Below are 23,100 nucleotides of genomic sequence, written 5' to 3'. Positions count from 1 at the left end.
TGTAAGTAAGTAATTCTGTCGTAAAAGTATACTCTTGGATTCTGAGGAGTCTAAGATAGGTGCTTGCTCTAATAGATAAAGATGAAATATGAAGTGACAAGTCTCGATTTCAGTTAACCTCAAAATTTATACTTCCAATTCTTTTAAGAGTAAAGATGGTTAAGTTTTTAATATGAAAATCACATCTGGCTCAAAACACTTCCTATTGATCAGTACACATAAAGTATGCTTCAAATCCATTTAAAGGAGTACTCTGGAGGAAGACAAGCAGTAAATTAGTAGGACAAATAAGGAAGCTCACAAATACAACTTCCTGAACAGGGCATATTTTAAAAGGACTAATTGATCAACAGAAGCCTTATGAAACTCAAAACTTTTTTCACCATGAAATTCCTGCCAACAAAAATTACTATCTGAGAACACAGAACACAGGTACCTTTTTGTCAACATTCTCAACTTTTCTGCAAGTTGCATGAACTGAACTTATGTAACAGGCAATACAATATAGGGGTTAAAAGCATGTTCTCTGAAGCTAGAATGTCAAGGTCTGAATCCCTACTCTGGCACTTAAGAGCTGTGAGACTTTGGGTAAGCGGATTAACCTTTTTGTGTTGCGGATTCTTTGGTTGTAAAAAAGGGTGGATAAAATGAGTTAATATTTGTAAGTGCTAGCAACAACCAATCTGACACAAAAAGTGTTAACTATGTGTTACCTTATTTTTGTTGTAGCTGCTTTTAAGAAATGTCTTAAGTTGTTCTTCCTCCAGACTTTATAGCAATCTAATACCCACATCCCCAATATTTCTGATTTTCCTTTTCCACTCATTTTTCCCTTAAGCACACATCACTAATACACTACACATTTCACTTAGTTGTCCTGTAAATTTGTCTCCCCCTTGTAAAAATAAGTCAGGGATTGTTTTATTCATTAAAGTATATGCCCAGCCAAGAAAAGTAACCTCCACTGAGCAGATACAATATCCCAGCAATTCTAAGATGCACATATTCTTACACTGTATTAACACTGTTAAAATAGGGATGTAATTTAATTATACACTTACAATGATCTTACAATTAAAACTGCCAACACTAATTCTTTTTTTTTTTAGAGGGTATATACATACCATATACATATGGCAATTAACAACGTAGATCTGATGAAAGACTGTATGTCAATGAATGAATTAATGAAAGAAAGAATTAAAGAAACAGATAAACTTCATTTTACTTAAATCAAAATTTACGGTCTTTAAAGAATCATTTTAATCCTATTTTCCCTGACTATAAGCAGGTTATACTAACAAAAGAGTACTTATTGTCTGGATCATTTTCTTGAGCATACAAACTCTGAGCTGATTATCCCTGATGATGATTTATTTATTATCATTTGCCTAGTTATCAGCAACAAAATATTTCATTAGCTTTCTGAATAAATTACTTCGAAATTAAACTGAAACTATTCCTCTGGTAACAATATTCCTATGAAGGCTGTGGCTGTTTTTATTTAATCTTACAACTGTAAACACAAATATATAATGCTTAAAATGGCTTTTTCACATTCTTTAAAAGAGTATTTCAAAATGACAAACCGTTCATATATAACCAGTGAAGACAAAAGTTTGTACAAATTTTAACAAAAATTCACAATATGAGGAAGATGAGCAAGAATTTTCTAAGAATAAAAGAGGGAAAAATATTTCATTTATTATTTGACAGCTCAAAGCAGCAACAATGCACATCAAATTTTGAGCGTTGAGTATTTCTAAAGATCATCCACAGCTTCCATCATGCTGTAAGAAAGGTACATAACCATCCCCTCCCCAAATTTTAAACGTACTACAGTAAATGCAAAATAATTCAGATTTCACTAATTAAACCAGAATCAATGTAAGGAGTACTGCCCAAAATAACAACACAAAAGAAACTGCAGTGCAAACTAATGAGAATCACGTCTTTAAAAATAAGAACAGACCATATAGGGGTGTTTAGTTATTAGAAGACAAGATTTTTGATTAACTAGAGGGAAATGCAGGTAAGTGATCTGAAGGTGAAGTTCAGTATCAATTTTATGAACAAACTATGTTGTTATATTGAGGGCTTTTTAATGGTAGCATTTCCTAACAATTTGGTGGCATGAAACACCCAATAATTAGGTTTCAGGTGAAATGTAGGAAGTACATAGAGTTGAATTAATCAATCTACCAGCTGAGAACAGCATATCAATGTACAAGTCTCTAAAAGGGATATAAAGTGAGCTAGTATTTCAAAATGGGTTTGCATAATGAACAAGCTACAAACTTTGTCAAATCACAATCTGTTAAAGTCCAGGGGTCTGTTCCTGATTCCTAAAATTTACACCAACAACAGGGATCCCCACTACCTTAAAACGGTACAACATACTAAGGTATAACTAAGAAGTCCACGTTTCTAGTAGTTCTGACTTAGGGAAAAGATCCAGGAAATACAGAAGACTTAACAGACCTTGCAGGAAAAAGAACATACTCCAAGTGATCAAGGAACCCTTTTCAGGCATGTATGAATACGGATACTGGCTTCCTCAAGATTATGCCACCTCAGAAAAATTATTTACCTACCATTAAAACAATTAAGAATTCAAATAGTGATTACACACACACACACACGTTTAAAGAATTTTTGATGTGATTTAAAAATGTTTAGCAATTTTGGAGGTAACTTTTGGCTATTACTTTAAATTTTATCACAAGTAGTACGGCATGGCATAAGATCTCTTAAAAAAAAGTTAAGAAAAACATTTTTGGGGGCACTTGGTTGGCTTAGTCAAAACAGCACGTGACTCTTGATCTCGAGGTTGTGAGTTCAAGCCACACGTTGGGTGCAGAGATTACTTAAAAATAAATAAACTTAAAAAAAAAAAACCCATCTCTACAAAATTTCTCTGAAACCTGCTTTGGAATATGTAAATATACTTTAACTTTTAACATTAATAATTTCCCATCCTTACTAAAATAAAGTACAATCACCAAACATTCATCATCATGTATCCTCCTCCCGCCTTTGTAATTTGGAAAAGCCTTTCTGAAACTTCCTAACTGTAATTTTCTATTCAACAAGATGAATGTATAAAAGGCCATCTATCTCAAACCATTTCAAAGACCATAATGCAATGAAGTTATAATGACTTTTCCTTTATTCTCAAAAAGAAACTTACTACAAATTGAGAATTATGAAACCGAAGACTTCTTTGAACACAGGGAAATTGAACTTAATTCTAAGACCTGAAAATTAGTTTTAATCAAAGGAAATGTCTGCTAGGTAAAAAGAAAAAAGAATTGGCATCTAATCTACTCCATTTGCTAAAGGACCTTCTGAACTAATTTATTAAAGTTTAGGTTAAAAACAACTTGGTCAGCTACTGGCAGTGACAACTATTTCAAGCCACCTTATAAAATAAAGGGTAAGTGAGCAGGGTTTATTTCCACTGAATCCCCTGGGGGCTACCCCGCCTGGTTCCATTCTCTATAGCTCCAGTGGAAAAGCAATCTTGTTACTGTAAACAAGCAGCAACAATATGCACAACAGTACTAAATATTTCCTCCCATCAACCTAAAATATATACATTTGCAACATTATTTCTTGATCTAAAGTTACTTTAATTGTACCAATCTGAGAACTAATCCACTTTAATGTCACTAAAATTATGATATAATCATACATTAACCAAGACAATATATACAGGTTTATGAGCCAAATTTACAGCACTCTCCATACAAAGAGCTAAAAACAAACATAATACAGCTCACCTTCATTGGGAGATGTTTTCAACCTGCTGCAAATTCCATAGACGTCTCCATAGCTTTCCTGTATTTTTCGTAATGCATCTGTAGACCTGAGCTCCATGAGAGCCCGCAGCTCTGCGAGCGTGATTCCAAAGTCTCCATCGTGATTAGCTTCCTTCAAAGAGTTTTTTACTCCGCTATATGCAAGTGAGTTGTTTGCCATGTCGCCCATTACAAGTATAATTTATTAGGAGGAAAATGTTTCCCAAAAGACTCTAATTTTCACTTGATGTATTTCCAAGATGAAAATCTTTTAAATATGAAAATCTTTCTTAAACCAAACACTCATCGTATGACTTTATACAGCAGCATCAGCAGCATTTCCCAGAGAAGTATCTTGACCTTTGGCCCATGACTAGTTTCTTCATATCAATCATGAGATGTACACATCTGTAAGAAAATATTAAAAAGTTAATAAAATCTTTTATAGCATTATGCATACAAGCATATTTTCTAATCGTTCAGTAGCTAATCAAAGTACATCATTTAATTATAAAAATATTTTAACTGTAGTCTCATGCCTTTAAAGTGTTTTGCATGACAAAAGATCAAAGTATAACTCCTAAATAAAATTGTATTTCAAGACATTAGATCTCACCATTAGAAACTGCATTTCACATGACTGAATTTTATGTTCCATTCAGTATCACTGTTATTAATAGTGATCACTCAACACTTACATTCCAAGCACTATTTCTTTAAATTCATTCTCTCATTTATCATCACAATTTAATCCCATGAGGTGTTATTACTCCTTACTCTACTGAGAAGAATAAGCCTCAGAGAATTTGAGGAGCTTCTGCACAGCTAACAAATTCCTAAAAAAAAATCGATGAGCAGGGATGTCTCCAAACCCATATTCCTTCTAACACACAGACCCTTCTCTCCAAACCTTTCATACAATATAGACCCTGTAAGGGCAAAAAACACAACAAACAATATGCTTTCCTGCAATTCTCCTTGGCCACTCTGTAACACCACCATCTTTTTGACTTTCTAAAACTATCTTCCACCATGACTTCTGTCATATGTTACCACCTCAGGTCTTCCCTTGACCACCTATCCCAAGAAAATCTCTACCCCTTATCACTCTTTGTTGTTACTCTATTTCTTTGCTGGCCTTTAGTATTATGTAAAATTACTTTGTTCATTTATTTGTCAGGTGTGCCCATTAGTATATTCTGGGAATCTAGAACCGTACCAGGCACATGGTAGACATTTGGTGTTTAAGCAATAAATGGATACATTACTTTAATTTTCCCTATAATACTTCCAAGTTCTCCTTGTACTGTAAGCCACCTAAAGATGAGTGTTCAATTCTTGTCTCCATCTACGTCCTTTAATCACCTCAATGTTAACATGGCCAACATTGGTTTCACCTTTTTTCTTTTCAAAGATTTTATTTGAGAGAGAGAGAGAGTTCACAAGCAGGGGAGTGACAGAGGGAAAGGGGAGAAGCAGGCTTCCTGCCGAGCACGGAGCCCGACACAGGGGCCTGATCCCAGGACCCTGGTATCATGACCTGAGCCGAAGTCAGATGCTTAACGAACTGAGCCACCCAGGTGGCCCTGCAACACTGGATTCATCTTATTCCCTAAGTAGAGAACTCCCTTCCTCAATCACCATTATTCTAATCACCTGGGCTTGAAATTTTAAGTTATCTTTGATTCCATCCACTTCAGCTTCAGAGTTAATTCTTCCTTTGAAAAGCCCCTTTTATATAACGCTTTTCTTTCCGATCTTTGAGTCCCTCCCTCCACAAATTATAATCACCACCCCCCCCCCGCACTGGTTCTCTCTCATTCTAATTTTTCCTTTATCCAGAGGTGTGCATTTTGCTGCTACATTTAGTTTTTAAAACAGGCATAATGCTACTATACCTAAACTTACAGGGTGAAAAAACACAGTCCTATTGCTCATGCCTGTGTAGCACTCAAACCCAAGTTCTATTTTACCTAACTCAATTTCTCTCCTTCCCCAAATACCCCACTCCCCCATATTTAATAAAATGCTCAATGACTGGGAACTAGAAAAGATGACTGGCAAGTGCAATTACTCTTCATCTATTAAATTGTTACGAGGATGTTTGCAAATCATGGTATGTGGTTCTTAAACTTCAATATGCATCAAAATCACCTATAGGTGATTAAAATACAGATGGCTGGGTCTCACCTCCAGAGTTTAAATTCAGTAGGATTAGGATGGGTTCCATCATTTGCTTTTCTAACAAATTCCCAGGTGATACAGATGCTATCAGTCCAGAGAGCACACTGTGAGAGCCAGTGGATAGGAAAATGGGTTAAGAACTTTGAATTCATACCAGGCGGTTGAAGAAAATTTGCTTGCCTTGGGTTAACTGTGCAAGGATGTGATAGCTATAGATCCTGTAAGACATTTTTTTTTCATTGCCTGCTTCCTCCCACTTCACAAATTCCTCTTGCTTGCCCAATTATTACCAATTTTACTCATCTCCCAGGCAAAGTGGGCTCCCTCCTACTCACACATCAATTATTATAATAACCTAACTCCAAAAACTAGAGGGTGGTTATTTGATAATCTCCCTGAGTTTCCACCTCCAAAATCTGCCGGTATCTGAGTATCACACCAATCCTAAAGTAAGTTATTATTGTTCAAGAGAAAAAATAATTAAGATTCCTAAGTTTGTGTGTATGTCATCAGTCTTCTGGTTTCCTCCACAAAGAAGAATTTTCCTCAATGGTAGCTTCCTATCCCATCAATTACCACTGAGGTAAAATAAGCAGCCTCCCAGATTCCTCCAAGAGCAACTAGACATATGTAGTTTCTTCACCGTTCTGCCTTCTTTTGGGGGCCAGATTTCTGTAAACTCATACATTCTTGGTCTGAGTTATTAGGGTGGGGACAGACCCCAGGTTAAAAAAAAAACAAAACACAAACCTGCTCTTGTTCAAAGTGCCTTGGATGGGGTAATGAACTGATTAGTTTTGGGTTCAACTGTAGAGCTTCATTGTTTGTCACACAAAACCCAAATCCTCCGTTTCAGCTTCTGTCAATATGAAAACTAGTATTTTTATTCCTCTCTGTCAATCATTGTCTTTTCTCTTGACAGAATGCAAGCATGAAAAAGGGGTGTTACTTATGGGGTTCTCTTAAATTTCTCAACAATAAGGATACATAATAGAGCTAGGATCTGAATTTCTATATGTGACTCGAAAGCCATGCACCTCCCACTATACTGCCTCGACTTTATGTCTTCATGTTTATTAGGTTCAAAGAGAAACTGTCATAAGTCAAAAAACAGTCAAATAATACCAAATGTACCAGTTTATATAATAAAAGCAGAATTCAAGACACTGTAATGGTTGTTATTTGCCAATTCAGCATCCTTTCCCCCACTTTTCAGCAATAGTCCTTTTGTTTAGGGATCTGCCCTAGACGGGCTCTCAGGGTAGTACCCAGGAGGTTCCCTCCCACATCCAAACATTCCCCTGGCCATAATGATAACTGGTTCAGGAATGTGCATATGACCCAACAAAGGCCAAAAGGCAGGAAGGAGGCTTCTGCTGTGACTCTGGGGCAGAGACTTGTCTCTTCTTACTGAATTTAAATCTGAGATGTGGTAAGCCTCTGTAAATGGATCCAAAAGGGAAGGAGAGACAGAGGGAGGAAAGGAGAGAGGCAAGGAATGTGCCTGTCCGTGCTGGATCACTTGAGCCCCTTGGTCAATCAGTGTCTCAAGTCTGTCCTATGCCTTGATTTTCTTGGTAATTTATCAATAAATTCCCTTCTGGGGTTGAATTTTCTATCACTGTGCAAGCACATAGTTTTGATAAGTACATGATTACCAATTATGTCCAGTTCCCCCACTGTTTAAAGAAAGAGAAATCCAAGCAAAAGCACCAAATGCAAACAAGCCACTTTCCAAAAGTGGACTATCTGAATTTACAATTACCTACAAGTTATATACATCAGGCTGTTGTGTATTTCTAGATTGTCTATAGCTTCTCCACTATTTTCCTCCCTATCCACTTTCAACCCTCCATTCACTTAAGTAGTGGGTTCACAAAAATGCTTAGGACAACAAAAAAGTTTTGTTTTTTATTTGTTAGGTACAAAATGACAATCATGACGGGGACACACTATTTGGGACTGAGATATAACAGAAAGTAGAATATGTTTTTGCTTCTCTGTGTTGTCTAAAAGATTTGATCTTCCATTTGAAAAGTTTAAGGAGAAATCTTGTTATGTGGAAGCTGAGGCCCCCAAAGAGGGGGATTTCAAAGAAAACACACAGCTACTCTCTGGAGGCCTCTTGGTCTACATAACTTATCCCTGAATACCTAGATGACATCTCCGGTCAAACCACTATTGGTAGTCTTTGAGGGATTATGGAAAAAGAAAGCGGTAGTTTCAGACTGGGGTTAGGCAAAAACAGTTTTTAAAAAGAAGGATGAAGATGGATTCCAACTGACACATAAGCTTTACTAGGAATGAGCAGGGCCCTCCATAAATGACCAAAAATGACTGCAAGGTCCTAGTAGTGAGTGAAGCTCATAAGGAGCTAGCTTTGTTAATTACAATTTCAATTCCTTCTTTCACAAAAACACTTGACTTGTAGATCATGAAATGGTTGTATGGACGTTATCTAGACTCAACAATGATAACCACAAAAAACTGCATATCAGAAAAACTCAAAGAAATGCAGGACAACAGTTAAGTAAGTTATGGGATGAAATATGAAGCTGGATGAAATTCGGAGCTCTAAAAATATAGTAACATGAGATTCTTGCAGACAAGACACAAAACATATGCTCTTATAACTAAGTGTATTATAACAAAGAGGAACAAACTGGAAGGCATTACTAGGTTTCTAATTCCTGACTTCTAAACCACTGTTGGTGATTTATAAACACAGAAGTTATGTTTCTCCAATCTGTAGATGGCTTGAAGCTAGCTAGGTAAACCGGCAAATGTTAGATGACAGAATCAGGATCCAGAAGAACAGGCAGGAATGAGAGGATACACTTAAATTGTTATAAACTGCTCTAACTTGATGTTAGTTAACATGATGTAAGTGCTTTCCACTGGGCCCCCAAAGAGAATATGTTCTTAGGCAGCAGTGACAGGAGCCTAACACCCATAAAGATAGGTAACAGACTATTCTGCTTTGCCTTGGACAAATACACCAATAAGATTACCGGCCTATCTATAAAATACAAATACAAAAACAGTACCCACGTCTTTAAATGTGTTAACATATGTAAAACTATTTGAACTTAGCCTGGCACAGAGTTAATGGTAAACACAACAGCTATTTTTTATTAAGAATATTTGCAGATACATTCTGCAGAGAATAACCCTGCTCTCCTCAGATGAGGACTGCCCAGCCACTTCAGATGAGGAATGTTTAAAGAAATAACATTTCTAAACCTAGAGGAAAAGAGGATTCTGATGATAGCCTAATATAAAAGCAGCTTTGCTATACAGATAAAACATATGATGATTGAATATATCAAAAAGAGTGATGAATGAAAGACTTTTATTTGTATTATACATAACAGGCCTACTGGGCTTTGCATTGGTCCAGTGTGAACCACCATGGACTACATACTGTACAACAGAAAACGCTGAAGAGTCAGGAAACCAGTGCATTGAAGAAATGGAGGAAATTTAGGGGAGGAATGACTTGTGATAGGAACTTCAAACATTTGAAGTTTTACATTAGAAAAGGGACTAGAAGTATTCTGCGGCATACTGAAGGACACAAGTAGAACGAAAGGAAAGAAAGCTACAGAGAGGTAGTTTTTGGATACATAAAGCAGAACTCTTTAACAAGTTCTCAAAATCTGGACTAGGTCTGTAACAGTTAATTTTAAGGCAACATGACTGGATCACAGGGAGCTCAGATATCTGGTTAAACATTATTTCTGTGTGTACCTGTGAAGGTGTTTCTAAATGAGGTTAGCATTTGAACAGGTAGACTAAGTGAAGCTGACTGGGGGCATCACCCAATCCATACAGGGCCTGAATAGAACAATACCTGTGAGGGAATTTGTACCACCTCTGAGCTGAGACATCAATCTTCTGCCCCCAGACTGAAAGTGACACCACTGGTTTTCCAGGGGCTTTATAGTTTGCAGAAGGCAGATCGTGGGACCTCTCAGCCTCCATAAATGCCTGAGAAAATTCCTCATAATAAATCACTATATGTATCTATTTCCGATTGGTTCTGTTTCTCTGGAGAACCCTGACTAATAAAGGGCCCCTGGGTCAGAGAAAACTCTCTAGCCTTGGAGCTGATCACACAAGATACTAAAAGAATTATATGGAAGAGTGCTCAACACCTGAAGACAGCCCATGCCCTGTTGGTGACAACTCTAATCTTTAAAAACCCATTCCTACTTTAAAGGTGACTCCACTGGCTGAATGCAGTAAGCATGCTTTATACACATACACAACTGACTTCCTGTTCAGCACTCCATTCTCCATTGATTCTGTTTAGTTTTTTAAAAAAAGACTCCTTTAGGCAAGATTACTTCAAAGACAACAAACCCCCCCTGGGGGGGGTATTATTCCTTGAATATAATGTATGAAAGATACCACCTAATTTGAAGATCTGCTAATTGCAGTCACAAGCTTAGGAAAGTCATATGATTAATTTCAATCCCAAATTTAAACAAACTGGATATAAATCAAAAGTAATGTATTAAAGGCGCCTGAGTGGCTCTGTCGTTAAGCGTCTGCCTTCAGCTCAGGTCATGATCACAGGGTCCTGGGATCGAGCCCTGAATCGGGCTCCCTGCTTGGCGGGAAGCCTGCTTCTCCCTCTCCTCTCCCTCTGCTTGTGTTCCCTCTCTCGCTGTGTCTCTCTCTGTCAAATAAATAAATAAAATCTTAAAAAAAAAAAAAAAAAAGTAATGTATTTGTTAGAAGCCAATCCTTTCTTTTAAACTTTGATTAGTCTCTTAAAATGTCTTTTGAATCAACTAGCTAGAGATTCCCAAGTACTCTTAATTTTTTTCAAATTACTCCCAATTCACAATGAAATTGCAAAACATAAAAAGTTGTAGTCCTAAATCTTACTCTTCAAATTTCTAATACTTACAGATTTTGTAGCTACTTCAGTAAACTTACTTTTATTTCATATACTCGTTCCCAAAAATGTTCAAACAGTTTTCTTAAGGTATCCATACTGAAATAGCTCAATGAAATGTCTTTGGTTTTCATTTGATATACTAAAATAACTTAAATGTTAAGTCAGATTTCTATTTACTAGCTCTAATACATCTCAGTAAATTTAAAAAAAATAAAAAATTAGTATTTATAAAGGTTCTTAATGACTGAATTTTATAGGAACACAAATTATGGATCTGGGGTTTTAAAAATAAGCTAAAGCTAAAGACAGATTATTTTTATTCACTTAGTAACAGAACTGTTTAAAGTTTCTACATCAAAATAAAATACTAACCATAAACAAATTTTAAAAAGCTAACATTCTGTCAAAAAATGGTTACAAAGGAAAGAATTATAGAATTTAATGGCTAAAAGGAATGCTGATCAAATCCAATTGCTCATTTTATAGCCAATGAAATCTAACACACATAATCATCTACTTCCAAAAAGAATAAAGATGCTTATAATAAAAGAAAGCAAACATTAAATACTCACAAAATCATTAAAAAGAAGAGTAAAAGACCAAAACTTAAGTCATAGGGTAAATCATAATTTCACAGTTTGTAAAGAGGCTACTACCACGGACAAAGGTGTCACTGTACTTCAAAGTGGACAACATCTGACTGACAAAAAGCTAAAAATTGCTTTTGACTACAGCCTTTGAGAACACTCAAGAATCTCCATTTTCTTAGATTTTTTTTTCTTTTAACATAAAAATTAATCCAACTTCCTTTGTAGACAAGTAGATGGTGAGGAGAGGGATAACTAGCTTTTCTAGCTGTTTCTCACTGTGGCTGCTATCAGCATTTTATTGTCAGCACTATCTCATAAATTAAGAAATCCATCCCAGCCCACACTGCCCCACCCTACCCATTAGATAATAGCAGTGACCTTCAGTCCTCAGGCAGGACAACCTAAAACTCGCCATCTTAAATGTCCCCTGGAAGTTCGCTGAACTGTAGAACTACTACATAACTAAGCCTAAATTTAGGCCCATTAAACTTAAGTTTACTTAAAGAGAAAAACCATGCCTTATTCATCTTTGATCTCTGTATCTTACCAAGAGGTACTATGATCATTCAAAATATAGTCACTTTCTACAGAAAAAAGAAAAGCATTACCCTGATTCACACCCTACAAATGTAAAGTGGATTAACAATTAAAACAATTTTTAATTAGAAATGATAAAAATGTACTGTAACTACTAAATATTAAAGCGCTGACATGTAGGATCAGATTAATGGCAGAAAAAGAGGATGAGCTATCAATACCATGCGTATCAAAGAGTAGATACCTCAAGATCACAAAGGTCATGTTTCTTTTACAAAGTTTTGTTACGCTCAAGTTATTTCATTAAAATGTTCCAAAGAACCAAGGGATAACTCAATTTTAATGTTCTCTGAACTCACATTTTTTATTTTTTAAGAGGCTTAAAGAAAGCATACACAGTGCACAAAAGAACATAAAGACTACAAAACCTGTTTAGAAAAGTAACTTTTATCAGGTGAGTAAAGAATGATAAACAAGATTAAATTCACCAAACGTGATTTCAGTTTTATAGAACTGATAAAACAGAAAATAAACATTGTCTACAATGTCTGATTTATTAGTCTCACAGGATTCATAAATACCGTCGCTGTGTCTGAGTTGACTAAAATTAGTCTCTCTCCCCTCAGTAAATTACTTACCATCTACTAGACTCTTCCAGAGACAAAGACTAAGTACACCACTTTGAAGGGCAAGCTGCAGCTGCTGTCAGTGATAAATTCAGCACCACCACTTTGGCAAATCTCTCAGGGTGGGCAACAAGTAGATTAGAATAGTGGAGGCACTAATTTGTTCTTCTATTGTAGCTTTTAACACACAGCAGCAATGATTTGTTTACCTCTCTGTCCTCCCCAGTGAACTGTGAACTCAAGGCAGGATTTGTGGCGTTTAATTTTAACGCCTAGCACTGGGTGGAATACCATAGATGCTTAATGTCTATGTTTGATACTTAAGCTAAAAATCAATCTGAAAACCAGATTTTATAACAGTAAACAAGGACAACTTAAACAGAGCAAAACAAAACCTCATAACCGTTATGTTTAAAATAATATGCTAGGCACGAAGGGTTAGTCAAGAGAAAGTCACAGCATTCAAGGACTTTCAAACCACCTTGATATGTAACATATACAAATACAACTTTCCTTTAAATCCTTCCAGACAGTATTAGTTAAAAGGTATTTAAGATTTTCAAATGAGGGCGCCTGGGTGGCTCAGTCGTTAAGCGGCTGCCTTCGGCTCAGGTCATGATCCCCGGGTCCTGGGATCGAGTCCCACATCAGGCTCCCTGCTGGGCAGGAAGCCTGCTTCTCCCTCTCCCACTCCCCCTGCTTGTGTTCCTGCTCTATCTCTCTCTCTGTCAAATAAATAAATAAAATCTTTAAAAAAAAAAAAAATTTCAAATGAGCTATACAATACAGTGCTCCATAGCAATGACTTTTTTTTTTTTTTTAAGATTTTATTTATTTATTTGAGAGAGAGAGAATGAGAGACAGAGAGCATGAGAGGGAGGAGGGTCAGAGGGGGAAGCAGACTCCCTGCCGAGCAGGGAGCCCGATGCGGGACTCGATCCAGGGACTCCAGGATCATGACCTGAGCCGAAGGCAGTCGCTTAACCAACTGAGCCACCCAGGCGCCCCATAGCAATGACTTTTAACCAAGGTCCTGGATCCTTGAGGCTATGAAAATAATGCTGAGTTTCAATATTTCATAAAGCCTGCAGTAAATGATACATTTACCTGAGAAATAGTTTGTTAGGATTACCCACGCTAAATTAAAGTTATACCAAATCAATACGGTAAATCAGGTTAGCAACTAGATCTAAATCAGACATAAAGATCTTAGCCACTTAGGGTCATCGGATTAAGAAAATCCTCAACACTGAATCTACCACCCTTTCTGAAATTTGCTATTTCTACTTCATCTTTAGTTCAAAGATGAACCCACATCACTCAGGCTTCTTCTCCTGGGCTGCATTGAAACTAGTCTTCAAGGTGACCGCTGACTCCTCTTGTTCTAAATCTAAGGGACATATTTTGTCCTTCTTATCTAACCTGACCACCTTTGCCACTGCTAACCATTCCCTCACTCCTGAAATGTTCTGCTGCCTTAATTTCTCTGATGCTCCATTTGAGTTCCCACCACACTACCATCTCTGGCTGCTTGTTTTCATTTTCCACTGCTTGTTCCTATTCTTAACAACTGTCAAGGGAGTCAGTGGGGAGGGGCTGGGTGGCACTGCAGGCCTGACCATAATTGTTTTCATGTTTTTAGTGAGAGCATGAGATCAGTTTATAGATAATAGTTAAAATTTATTTGCATGTGCATTTACAAGGTTTATTTTATTCTGTCTCTCATATTTTAGAATTTCACAATTTGATTAAAATAATGGTAAAACCACACTATAGCCGTCTGGCTCAGTGCAAGTGTGAATAAAATCACCTCGTTTCCTTTTCCTAGCCTGAAACACAGCTCCTATTCCCGACAGCCTTTAGTTTATAAAGAAATATGTCAGCCCAAAGCAGAAGAGATTCTATAAATTGATGATTCATCCCCCTCCCTGGGGCTGTAAGACAATTACTCTTGCTTTTGATAGCACAGATTATTTGTTTATGCCAACAAAGTATTTAATTAAACAGAGTATGTGATAAAATTTTAATGTGAATGATCCCAAACACAGATATCTTGAAGTTCACTCTAGGCCTTTCTGCTTTATGGTCAAGTCAGTTGGAGTCATCTTATCCCAAACCCGATGATTATCCATATCTCTTAAAAGGTTGTTCCAGTTCTGCAAAGTTGTACTTCCACAGTCCAAAACCACAATCCTTCTGAATGTACCAGAACCAGGATAAACTGAAAAGTGCTGGGTCACATATGGGATTATGAAGATCATTTATATACTAATTCCACAGCCTTCAGATCAGTGGTTCTCAAACTTCAGCATGCATCAGAATCATAAAACACAATTTGCTGGGACTCCACTGGAGAGTTTCAATTCAACAGTGGATCAGGGGTAGGGCTCAAGTATTTACATTTCTAATAGCTTCTCAGGCAACAGATAAATTGATGCTACGGTACACTGCTGTGGATCAATGAGCCCTGAACTTTGGCTAAGGAACAAACTGTTGGATTATCATCTTCACCCAAAGTTCCCTGTCAATTATATAAGCAAATTACTCGTAACTCCTCATTATGTTATTCTCAATCTGCATGAATAACTGAAAGCAGACCATACTCTAAAAATACTCTGTGAGCTGTTACTTTAAATTGCTTTGATTTTTAATACCAACTATACTGACAAACACTAAAAGTAATTTCTTTCATTCAAAGAAATACGGAGACTCGTATTGTTTCATTTCGAACATGTAAAATGATTTTAAACATCTAAAGTATTAAATTTTAAGAGATTTAACAGAGAACTATAATTTACATACCTACCTTCTCCTACTGTCCTCCAAAATAAACTATCCTTTGTTTTCTCCTATTCTACTGTTCGATTTAGGCATTTCAAGAGCTCTCCTCCTAACAGTGACAGTTCCCTAGTAAAAGGTAAGCCTTTGAAAAGCTCAAAATTAAGGGAAGTTAATTTTATGTAATCCTGTACAGCTTACCCCCAAATGTAAGAACATATTATATCTCCAGTTACATATGAGCACGAAATGTTCTATCATTTTCTAGTTTCACTGGTTTTGAGAATGTGAGCTATAGTCAAGGAAGAGATTTCTAAATTAAAACACTGTATTTTTTCCCCCTTCTGTTCAGGAGCAAGAAGGCAATATGAACACTTGAATGTCACACCAGCTGCTCTGTCAGCCTACTCAGTCCGTAAGAGCTTCTATCCTGTCAGTTCACAAGAACCCACACTTAAATGCTTAAGGAAACAGGATGCTCATTATGTCACTGAACGAGCTCACAAAAATAAAGTTGGCAATATTTAGGGAGGCAGAACTCTTATCTGTAAATTTAACATGAGCTTTCTGTTTTCTTAATTAAAAACTGTAAATTTCAAGAATTTTTTATCCCAATATTTAAACAACTGAATGCAGAAATAAGGAGAGACAACACTTTCCCATTTCTTTATCTTCTTTATTTACATGGTTTGATAGCTGATGGTCTTTTCCAATTTCTAGCTGTAGTTACTAAAGAACAGCACATTAAATCAATACCCACTTTTGCAACACATTCGAAGATTCTGGATGAAAAATAAGGTAAGCTATATTTTAAGAGAATGTCAGAGTTAAATCACCAAAGTGCAAAGAATAATGGAGATCAAGGAATGTGCTGAACCATAACCACTCCATCCCATCACGCTGATGATCCTTCAAGCTGGTTTCACACAGTTCCTGACCTTCATTCCAAGGATTTGATTTGTACTCTGTGACTGCTCTTCAAGGGTAGAGCCACACATTAAAAATCATCATCGTGGGGGGCCTGGGTGGCTCAGTCGTTAAGCGGCTGCCTTCGGCTCAGGTCATGATCCCAGGGTCCTGGGATCGAGCCCCGCATCGGGCTCCCTGCTCCGCGGGAGGCCTGCTTCTCCCTCTCCCACTCCCCCTGCTTGTGTTCCTGCTCTCGCTGTCTGTCAAATAAACAAATCTTTAAAAAGAAAAAAAAAAATCATCGTTTGGAATTGTTCTATTTTCAAGATTCTTCTCTAGTACAACTTTATTTCTCTTCATTTACACAGAGCCTTCTGTACACATTCTGACCTCCAGGCTCAAAGGCAGTCAAGACCCCTTCTGATCATACTTGCCTCCCTAAAAAAGCTAAGTTCCCAATGGTCAGGGACTCCAGTTTTGCTCTTATGTCTCACTTGCTCTTTTAACCTCCCACTACTCTCATTTAGTTAACTGGCTACCCCTGAACAGACATACTGTCTGGCTGAGTAATGCTGGCTGAAATTTTTAAAACTGAGTTCTAAGTTCCATTGGAAACTTATTTTTCTCAATCACATATGATCCACTGATACATCTCTGTCTCCCTAGCTTGTTCCTCTTTCTATTCCAAGTCTCCTAAATTACTCCAGCTCTTGTCTCTATCCAGGCTACGAGAGGTCTCCTCCAACACCCTATCTCCTGTCCTTGCATCGCACGATTCCTTCACTTAGCTTAACCAATATTCAGATACATTCTACCACAAAAAAGGCTCCTCCCTCCTCATTCCCCCAAATAAGCCTCTCCTGGATTCTGTTAACCAAGCAAGTTATTCTTCCCCACCTCACCCCCTTGCCACACCTCTTGATAAGGTCCATTCTTACTGCTTCCTGGTCACCCTTCCACCTTGAACCCTGGAAAACTGAATCCACCCTCACAGTCCTGAGCTGGCTGCCTGTGGTGATTTGATCTCTGGCTTCTTCTCAGTCCTCATCCTCTTATACACCTTTGTGTCATTTGCTAGTACTCTTCACTCTTGTCCCTTCTGTTGCTTACTTAGTTCTCCTAGGCCTCTCAGAAAATCTCCTCAGCCCACATTCCCTGGCTTTTTTTTTTTTTTTTTTAAATGGCTGGCTGAGTGATTAGTCTTTTCTGTGCAGAAAAATCAGGCCAGATCTCCTCATCTACTGCTGGTTCACGTCTGACCACAAGGCCAATGCCATGAGCTGGGGCCATGATGGCAGGCTGACGTTTCAGGCTATGGGAGGCTCAAGCCCTGGCAATTTGGGAGAGAGAACTCCTTCCCTGGGACCAGTCTTATCTGACAAGGCTGAGGGCACGGCCCTCAACGAGCCAGGAAGGTTCATCCAGCCCACCACCTGTGACACCCTCATTTTCAACTTGCCTGTTGTCTCACCAGGAGGTGACTCCTCCCAGTGGGAACTGGGAACTAAGTGGGCACTTTTTACTTCTGGATAGCACCCCAAACAGAGCCTGGCATGGAAGACAAACCCAGTGAATGATTATAGACCAGAACTGCACCAAACCTGGTGTGAAATTCTCAGAGACTGTGATTAGTTGAGAAGGAAGAAAAAGGACGTTCCTGCTGCCAGAACAAAATACCACAGACTAGGTGGCTTAAGCAACAGAAATGGATTTCTCACAGTTCTGGAGCCTGTGAAGTCCAAGATCAGGGTGCCAGCAATTTGGTTCCTGGTGGAGGACCCTCTTCCTGGGCTTGTGGACAGCTGTCTTAAGAGCTGTGTCCTCAGGGATGCCTGGGTGGCTCAGTCGGTTAAGCGTCTGCCTTTGGCTCAGGTCATGATCCCAGGGTCTTGGGATCAAGTCCCACATTGGGCTCCTTGTTTGGCAAGGAGTCTGCTTCTCCCTCTGCCTCTGCTGCTCCCCCTGTTTGTGCTCTCTCTCTCTCCGACAAATAAAATCTTTATTTAAAAAAAAAAAGGAGCTGTGTCCTCAATGGTCTCTTCTGAGCCTTGGTCCAGGGCTGGGCTCACTTACGGGGGCTCCTCTTGCTGCAACTTGCTGTGATTGGGGGGGTTGGGAGGGGCTACATAACCTTTCTGTGCCTCAGTTTCCTTTCCTCTCTTTTCATTCCTTCTTGTCGTCGTTCCTTGATCTCGTTCTCTCCGATGAAATGGAGTGCCATGGGCCTTCTGGACTCTGGAGTGAAGGTCAGTGGGGAGCCACACCTGCCTCATGTGGTTAGGGGGAGGGATCTACATGGGTGTGAAAACCAGATTCTCTCACTTTCCAACCATGGGTGCAGGGTGAGGGGCCGTGCTCCCCACTAAGTCAGCTCTCCTGTGTTCCCCACCTGTCCCCTGCCCCAAGACAAAGGTCCCATTGGGGTGCCCCCAGGCACTCCTCCTTGGCTTTTTAAAATCACTACTATTCCCTAAGTCAGGTTATCATGCAGGGATCTATCTGCAGACCTCTCTTCCCTCTTGGCAGCTGATACCACATCACGACCTACATCTAAGGCCTTAATCAAGCTCTAGGCCTATGTTTTCAACTGTTAACAGACATCTCTGAGTATCTTACAGCACAAACTCAACCACCAATATTAAACTTATCACAGTCCCTCCCAAACCTGCTGCTCTTCTCTGTGGAGTTCCTAGCAGTCCCAAACATGTCCCAGTAAGCCCTATGCCCAAGACTCTTTCTTCAAGGAGTTTACAGACTAAATGAGGGATAAAGACAAATATACAAGCAAATACAATTAAGTGCTACAGAGAGCATCGCAAAAGATTTGGTGAACACACAAAAGATAAAGTGTTAAATGGGTATGTGGCCTCAAGAAAGGCTTCACTGTCTAGCATACATTTAAATTGAGGCAGAATGGGGCCGGGGTGGGAAACATGTTTAATTTCCTTTTGTAGCAATTTCAAAAAGTAAAATGAAAGAATGAAGGAAGAGATTAGAAGGAGTACTTTCAAGACAGTGACAGATCCCGGGCAGCATTTAGTCTGTGAGCATCTCCCTGCTGCAGAGGTCTTCAATAGAAGAGGCTTGGGTGGGGACAGCTTCGGCATGGCAGTCCTGTACCAAATCTGCACGCTTCCTCTCATCCATTTGTTGTGGTACTGCTCTCAGACTCCCTACCTCCTCTCTTCTTTGGACAAGTTTCAAATAGCAGTCTCTTACTGTCATTTTCCCTAATGAATTTTCCCTAATAAAAGCTGGCCTCTTTCCTTTGCTTTTCTATGAACTTCTCCTTCAAGGAACAGTTAAAATGCCCTCTTTACTCTGATCCCATTACATGAAATTAGTCTATTTCTCTCTGCATCTGTAGTCTTTTCAGATACTACAAGCATCAATAGGTACTATCACAATTACTTGTGTACATAGCTTTCCTTCTGACCGACTGGTAAGCTCTGAGGGCAGGATGGTCTTGCTCATTTCTGTATCTCCTGATGACCACACTACAGAAACAGCACCTTGCCCTGGAAACAACTCCTGCAGGATAAATGAACTAAACTGGAGCACTGAAGATAGTGGTCCTTTAGTAAGGCCCATGTGGGCACCAGCAAATGAGAATGTCCATTCCAGAGAAGCAGAGATTCTGCCAGCACTCAAGAGGATGCCAGGCCCACCACCAAACAGTAACTATTCAGCAGGTCCATAATGTCTAAGATGTTCATTCCAGCACTTTCCTGCATTTACTGAGTGACCTCAGGCAATTTACCCAGTGTTTCAGCTTCCTCATTTGTAAAATGGGGATAACACCATTTACCCTCTTAATTTTTTACAGGTTTAAATGAATTAATACATGAAATATCTTAAAATCATCCCTGTGTCTTAGTGCCTGGCAACTTAATGGTAAACACTCAATAAACTAGAACTCTTATAATTAGCAGTAACAGATTTTAGTTTCCAATAAACTGTCATATTCAGCACATATTATACAATATTTAAGTTAGCTTACCAATACGGAAAAGACACATAATAGATCTGTTAAAGACATTTAATTCAGTATTTCAATGTGATGTCCTTATATATAATGACACCTAATGGTATTTAAGAATTAAAAAGCAAGAGGGCTATATCACACATCCAGGATTTTATAACAGCTGATCTACAAACTAGATTGGTCTATTTTTAAAAAGAACAGGAGAGGGACACCCCAGAGAGAAAAAGGTTTTCTTCTTACAATTAAAATTAGATGATTAACTGTTCAAGATTCTTAGAGACTTAAAAATAACAACAATTAAGAAAATTAAACACCAACCTTGAAAACTTTGTGACACAATATTCATGGAGAAACACAGAAATACACATCTATCCAATTATTATAACCATGCAGAATTCACATACTATAAATAGACACGAACCAGAAAATAAGAGGAGAAAATGAGCTAATTTGTCAGAGTAACCTACAGATAATTTTCTTTCCTAAATGCTTTGGGTGTTATTTAAGAATATAATACTGAAGAATTTCTCTTCAATTGTTAGGCATTCTGACTTTGATCTATCAGCATTATATTGAAATTCCAGTGCAACAAAGGAATTTGCCAACTCTGATACTGATCCACAATGTCCTTACCAAAACTAGGAACAGTTTTTAAAGTTCTTACCTATGATCTAAGATATATCATGCACAGAATGTATACTGAGCAGCAAACACTGGTGAAATAATCTTAACTTTAATTTAAAAACACACTATGAAAACTATCAATCAAGTACAAATGATCATTCTCATACCTTCAGTGCTGGCCTGAGCAAAAAAAAAAAGGGGGGGGGGGCTAAATGTAAAGAGAAGAGAAAAATGGCACACTACACAAAAGACATATACAATAACAGAACTTTCTCAGAACTTGATCACCAGAAAAGGAGCATAATGGTACAGCCCATACATTGTCAATAGACTTAGCCTCTCGTAATAGGAACTGTTGGGACCATCTGGGAGGAATTAAATTTTAAAACTAGTAGATTAGATTAAGCCATATGAGACTGCTATTTTTATAGATGAAAACCAGCAGAGTATCAGCAGTTTCATATGGCTCAACCTAATATAATTGATTGAGCTGAGCATCCATATCAAACAACCTAAAAAGAGCAAAATGGAACCCAGAATTCAAGATCTGATATTAGCTAGACAGAACAAGTCAATTTAACTTAATTGAGGAAAACAAAACAACACAGAAATGGACTGGTCAACCAGGAAAGCAGAGGCAAAAAACAATCATTAGAACAGAAAAAGAAAATGTGGACTTTCTCATTAAGCACTGTTTAGGAGTGTTTTAAGCCACAGTGAAATTCCAACAGTATCTGTATCCTGTGAAGAATTATAACATTGATATTAGTTATCAGAGTAGAACACCCATGCCAGCTACTGAGCTAAGCAATTTACAGTGTAACTCTACCTAATCTTCCCAACACCCTCTGAACAATGTACTTATTGCCCCCAACTGTCAGATGAAGTAACTGGTCTGTGAGAGGTTAAGAAAAGCCTGACTCCGTTCAACATTCCAAACATACTATCCTACTTGCGCTTCCTATATACTCACTAAGCAACCTTCTAATTATAATGTGGCTTCCCATGTGGCAAATCCATAGGGAACGGAATATGCTGGCCAGGACTCGGGAGTCTGTTTGCCAAGGCAGGTTTTGTTTTCTTTTACTGTAAATTAAATAAATTGACATTGTGATTTTTATATCAATCTCATGAGCTTTGATAATATGAGCCTGACCAAAAAAAATCAATTTAATAAGAGTTTAGATGAACTGGGTTTCAAAGTCTTAAAATCTCAGACTCTTTGCCATGGTAAAACTACTAAGGGATACAATCCCCATCCTGGGAGGGCCCTTTGGGGGACAGTCAATCCTCATTCTCCCGGAGGATACCTCAACATCATCATTAGCAGTCTCTTCCTTTTTGAAATCTCCAGAGTACAAAGAGGCAACAAGGAAGGGACAGATTCTAATCCTCATTCTGCTGTGCTAACATTTATTCCTGAGCAAATCACTTGTCTCATTCCTTGGGCTCATTTTTCTTATGTATAATAGAGTTGTTATGATCTTATTCCTTTCTTATTTAACACCTATGGCTGCCTATCAATTTCTAGTTTTCTCTCTCTCTGGGTATTCCTTCTGTTCTAACTGGCTCTGCCATCTACTTTCTGCTTCTGCACCCGTCCCAGCAAAGCCTGGGGTCCGCTACGCTTATCTCATCAGCACTCACAGTTATGACTGTAGATCTGTAATCATAAACACTGCCTGTGTCATTACCTATTGTGGATTACACAGAATCTGGTATGATATTTGTATATACCAGATATATTGAAAATCGTGCCTTTATCTGAAAGGCCCTCATGGAATGCAACAGTCTTAGGGTCAGGGTTACAACTGGTTATTAGCGTTTCCTTTCCAAGTTTTGTCTCCTGCTTCCACTCAATATGCCTCTGAAACTATAATTTCAAGTCTCATTTTTCTCTCATCTCCAAAACCTTGATGGTAATTTACTTTTTAGTTCTAACCTCAAGTTCAAACCTCAAAACTCCATTCCTATTACCAAACACCAAATTCCTCTAGACCAGCCTTTTCCAAACTGGTATCTTAGGGAAGGCTAATTTATAGTATGTTAACAGCTATGATGTGAAAAGGTCAACAAGTACATAGGTTTCTTTAGTCAGATTTCTCACAGCCTTGCACATTTGTGAATTTACAAGAGGGAAATATTATATGTAGCATTT

The 23,100-nt window shown here is 38.1% G+C and overlaps 1 protein-coding gene across 3 annotated transcripts in view; it reads right to left on the bottom strand.

The window, feature by feature from the left end:
- The window catches only part of ATP2B1 (ATPase plasma membrane Ca2+ transporting 1), a 125,897-nt gene that overhangs the window by 65,223 nt on the left and 37,574 nt on the right, over nt 1–23,100 (bottom strand). For 2 of the 3 annotated variants that reach the window (XM_044915360.1, XM_021687323.1), the window contains exon 2: nt 3,783–4,208. In XM_044915360.1, the coding sequence (XP_044771295.1) occupies nt 3,783–3,990 (208 nt within the window). In that variant the 5' untranslated portion in view covers nt 3,991–4,208. Of the gene's footprint in view, nt 1–3,782; nt 4,209–5,990; nt 6,067–23,100 lie in introns of those variants that run through there. The other variant, XM_044915361.1, reaches the window with a different exon arrangement.

This window comes from Neomonachus schauinslandi, chromosome 5, assembly GCF_002201575.2.
Source record: "Neomonachus schauinslandi chromosome 5, ASM220157v2, whole genome shotgun sequence".
Lineage (NCBI taxonomy): Eukaryota > Metazoa > Chordata > Mammalia > Carnivora > Phocidae > Neomonachus > Neomonachus schauinslandi.
The sequence above is the reverse complement of the archived record's forward strand: the minus strand, read 5'-3'. Positions and strand labels throughout refer to the sequence as shown.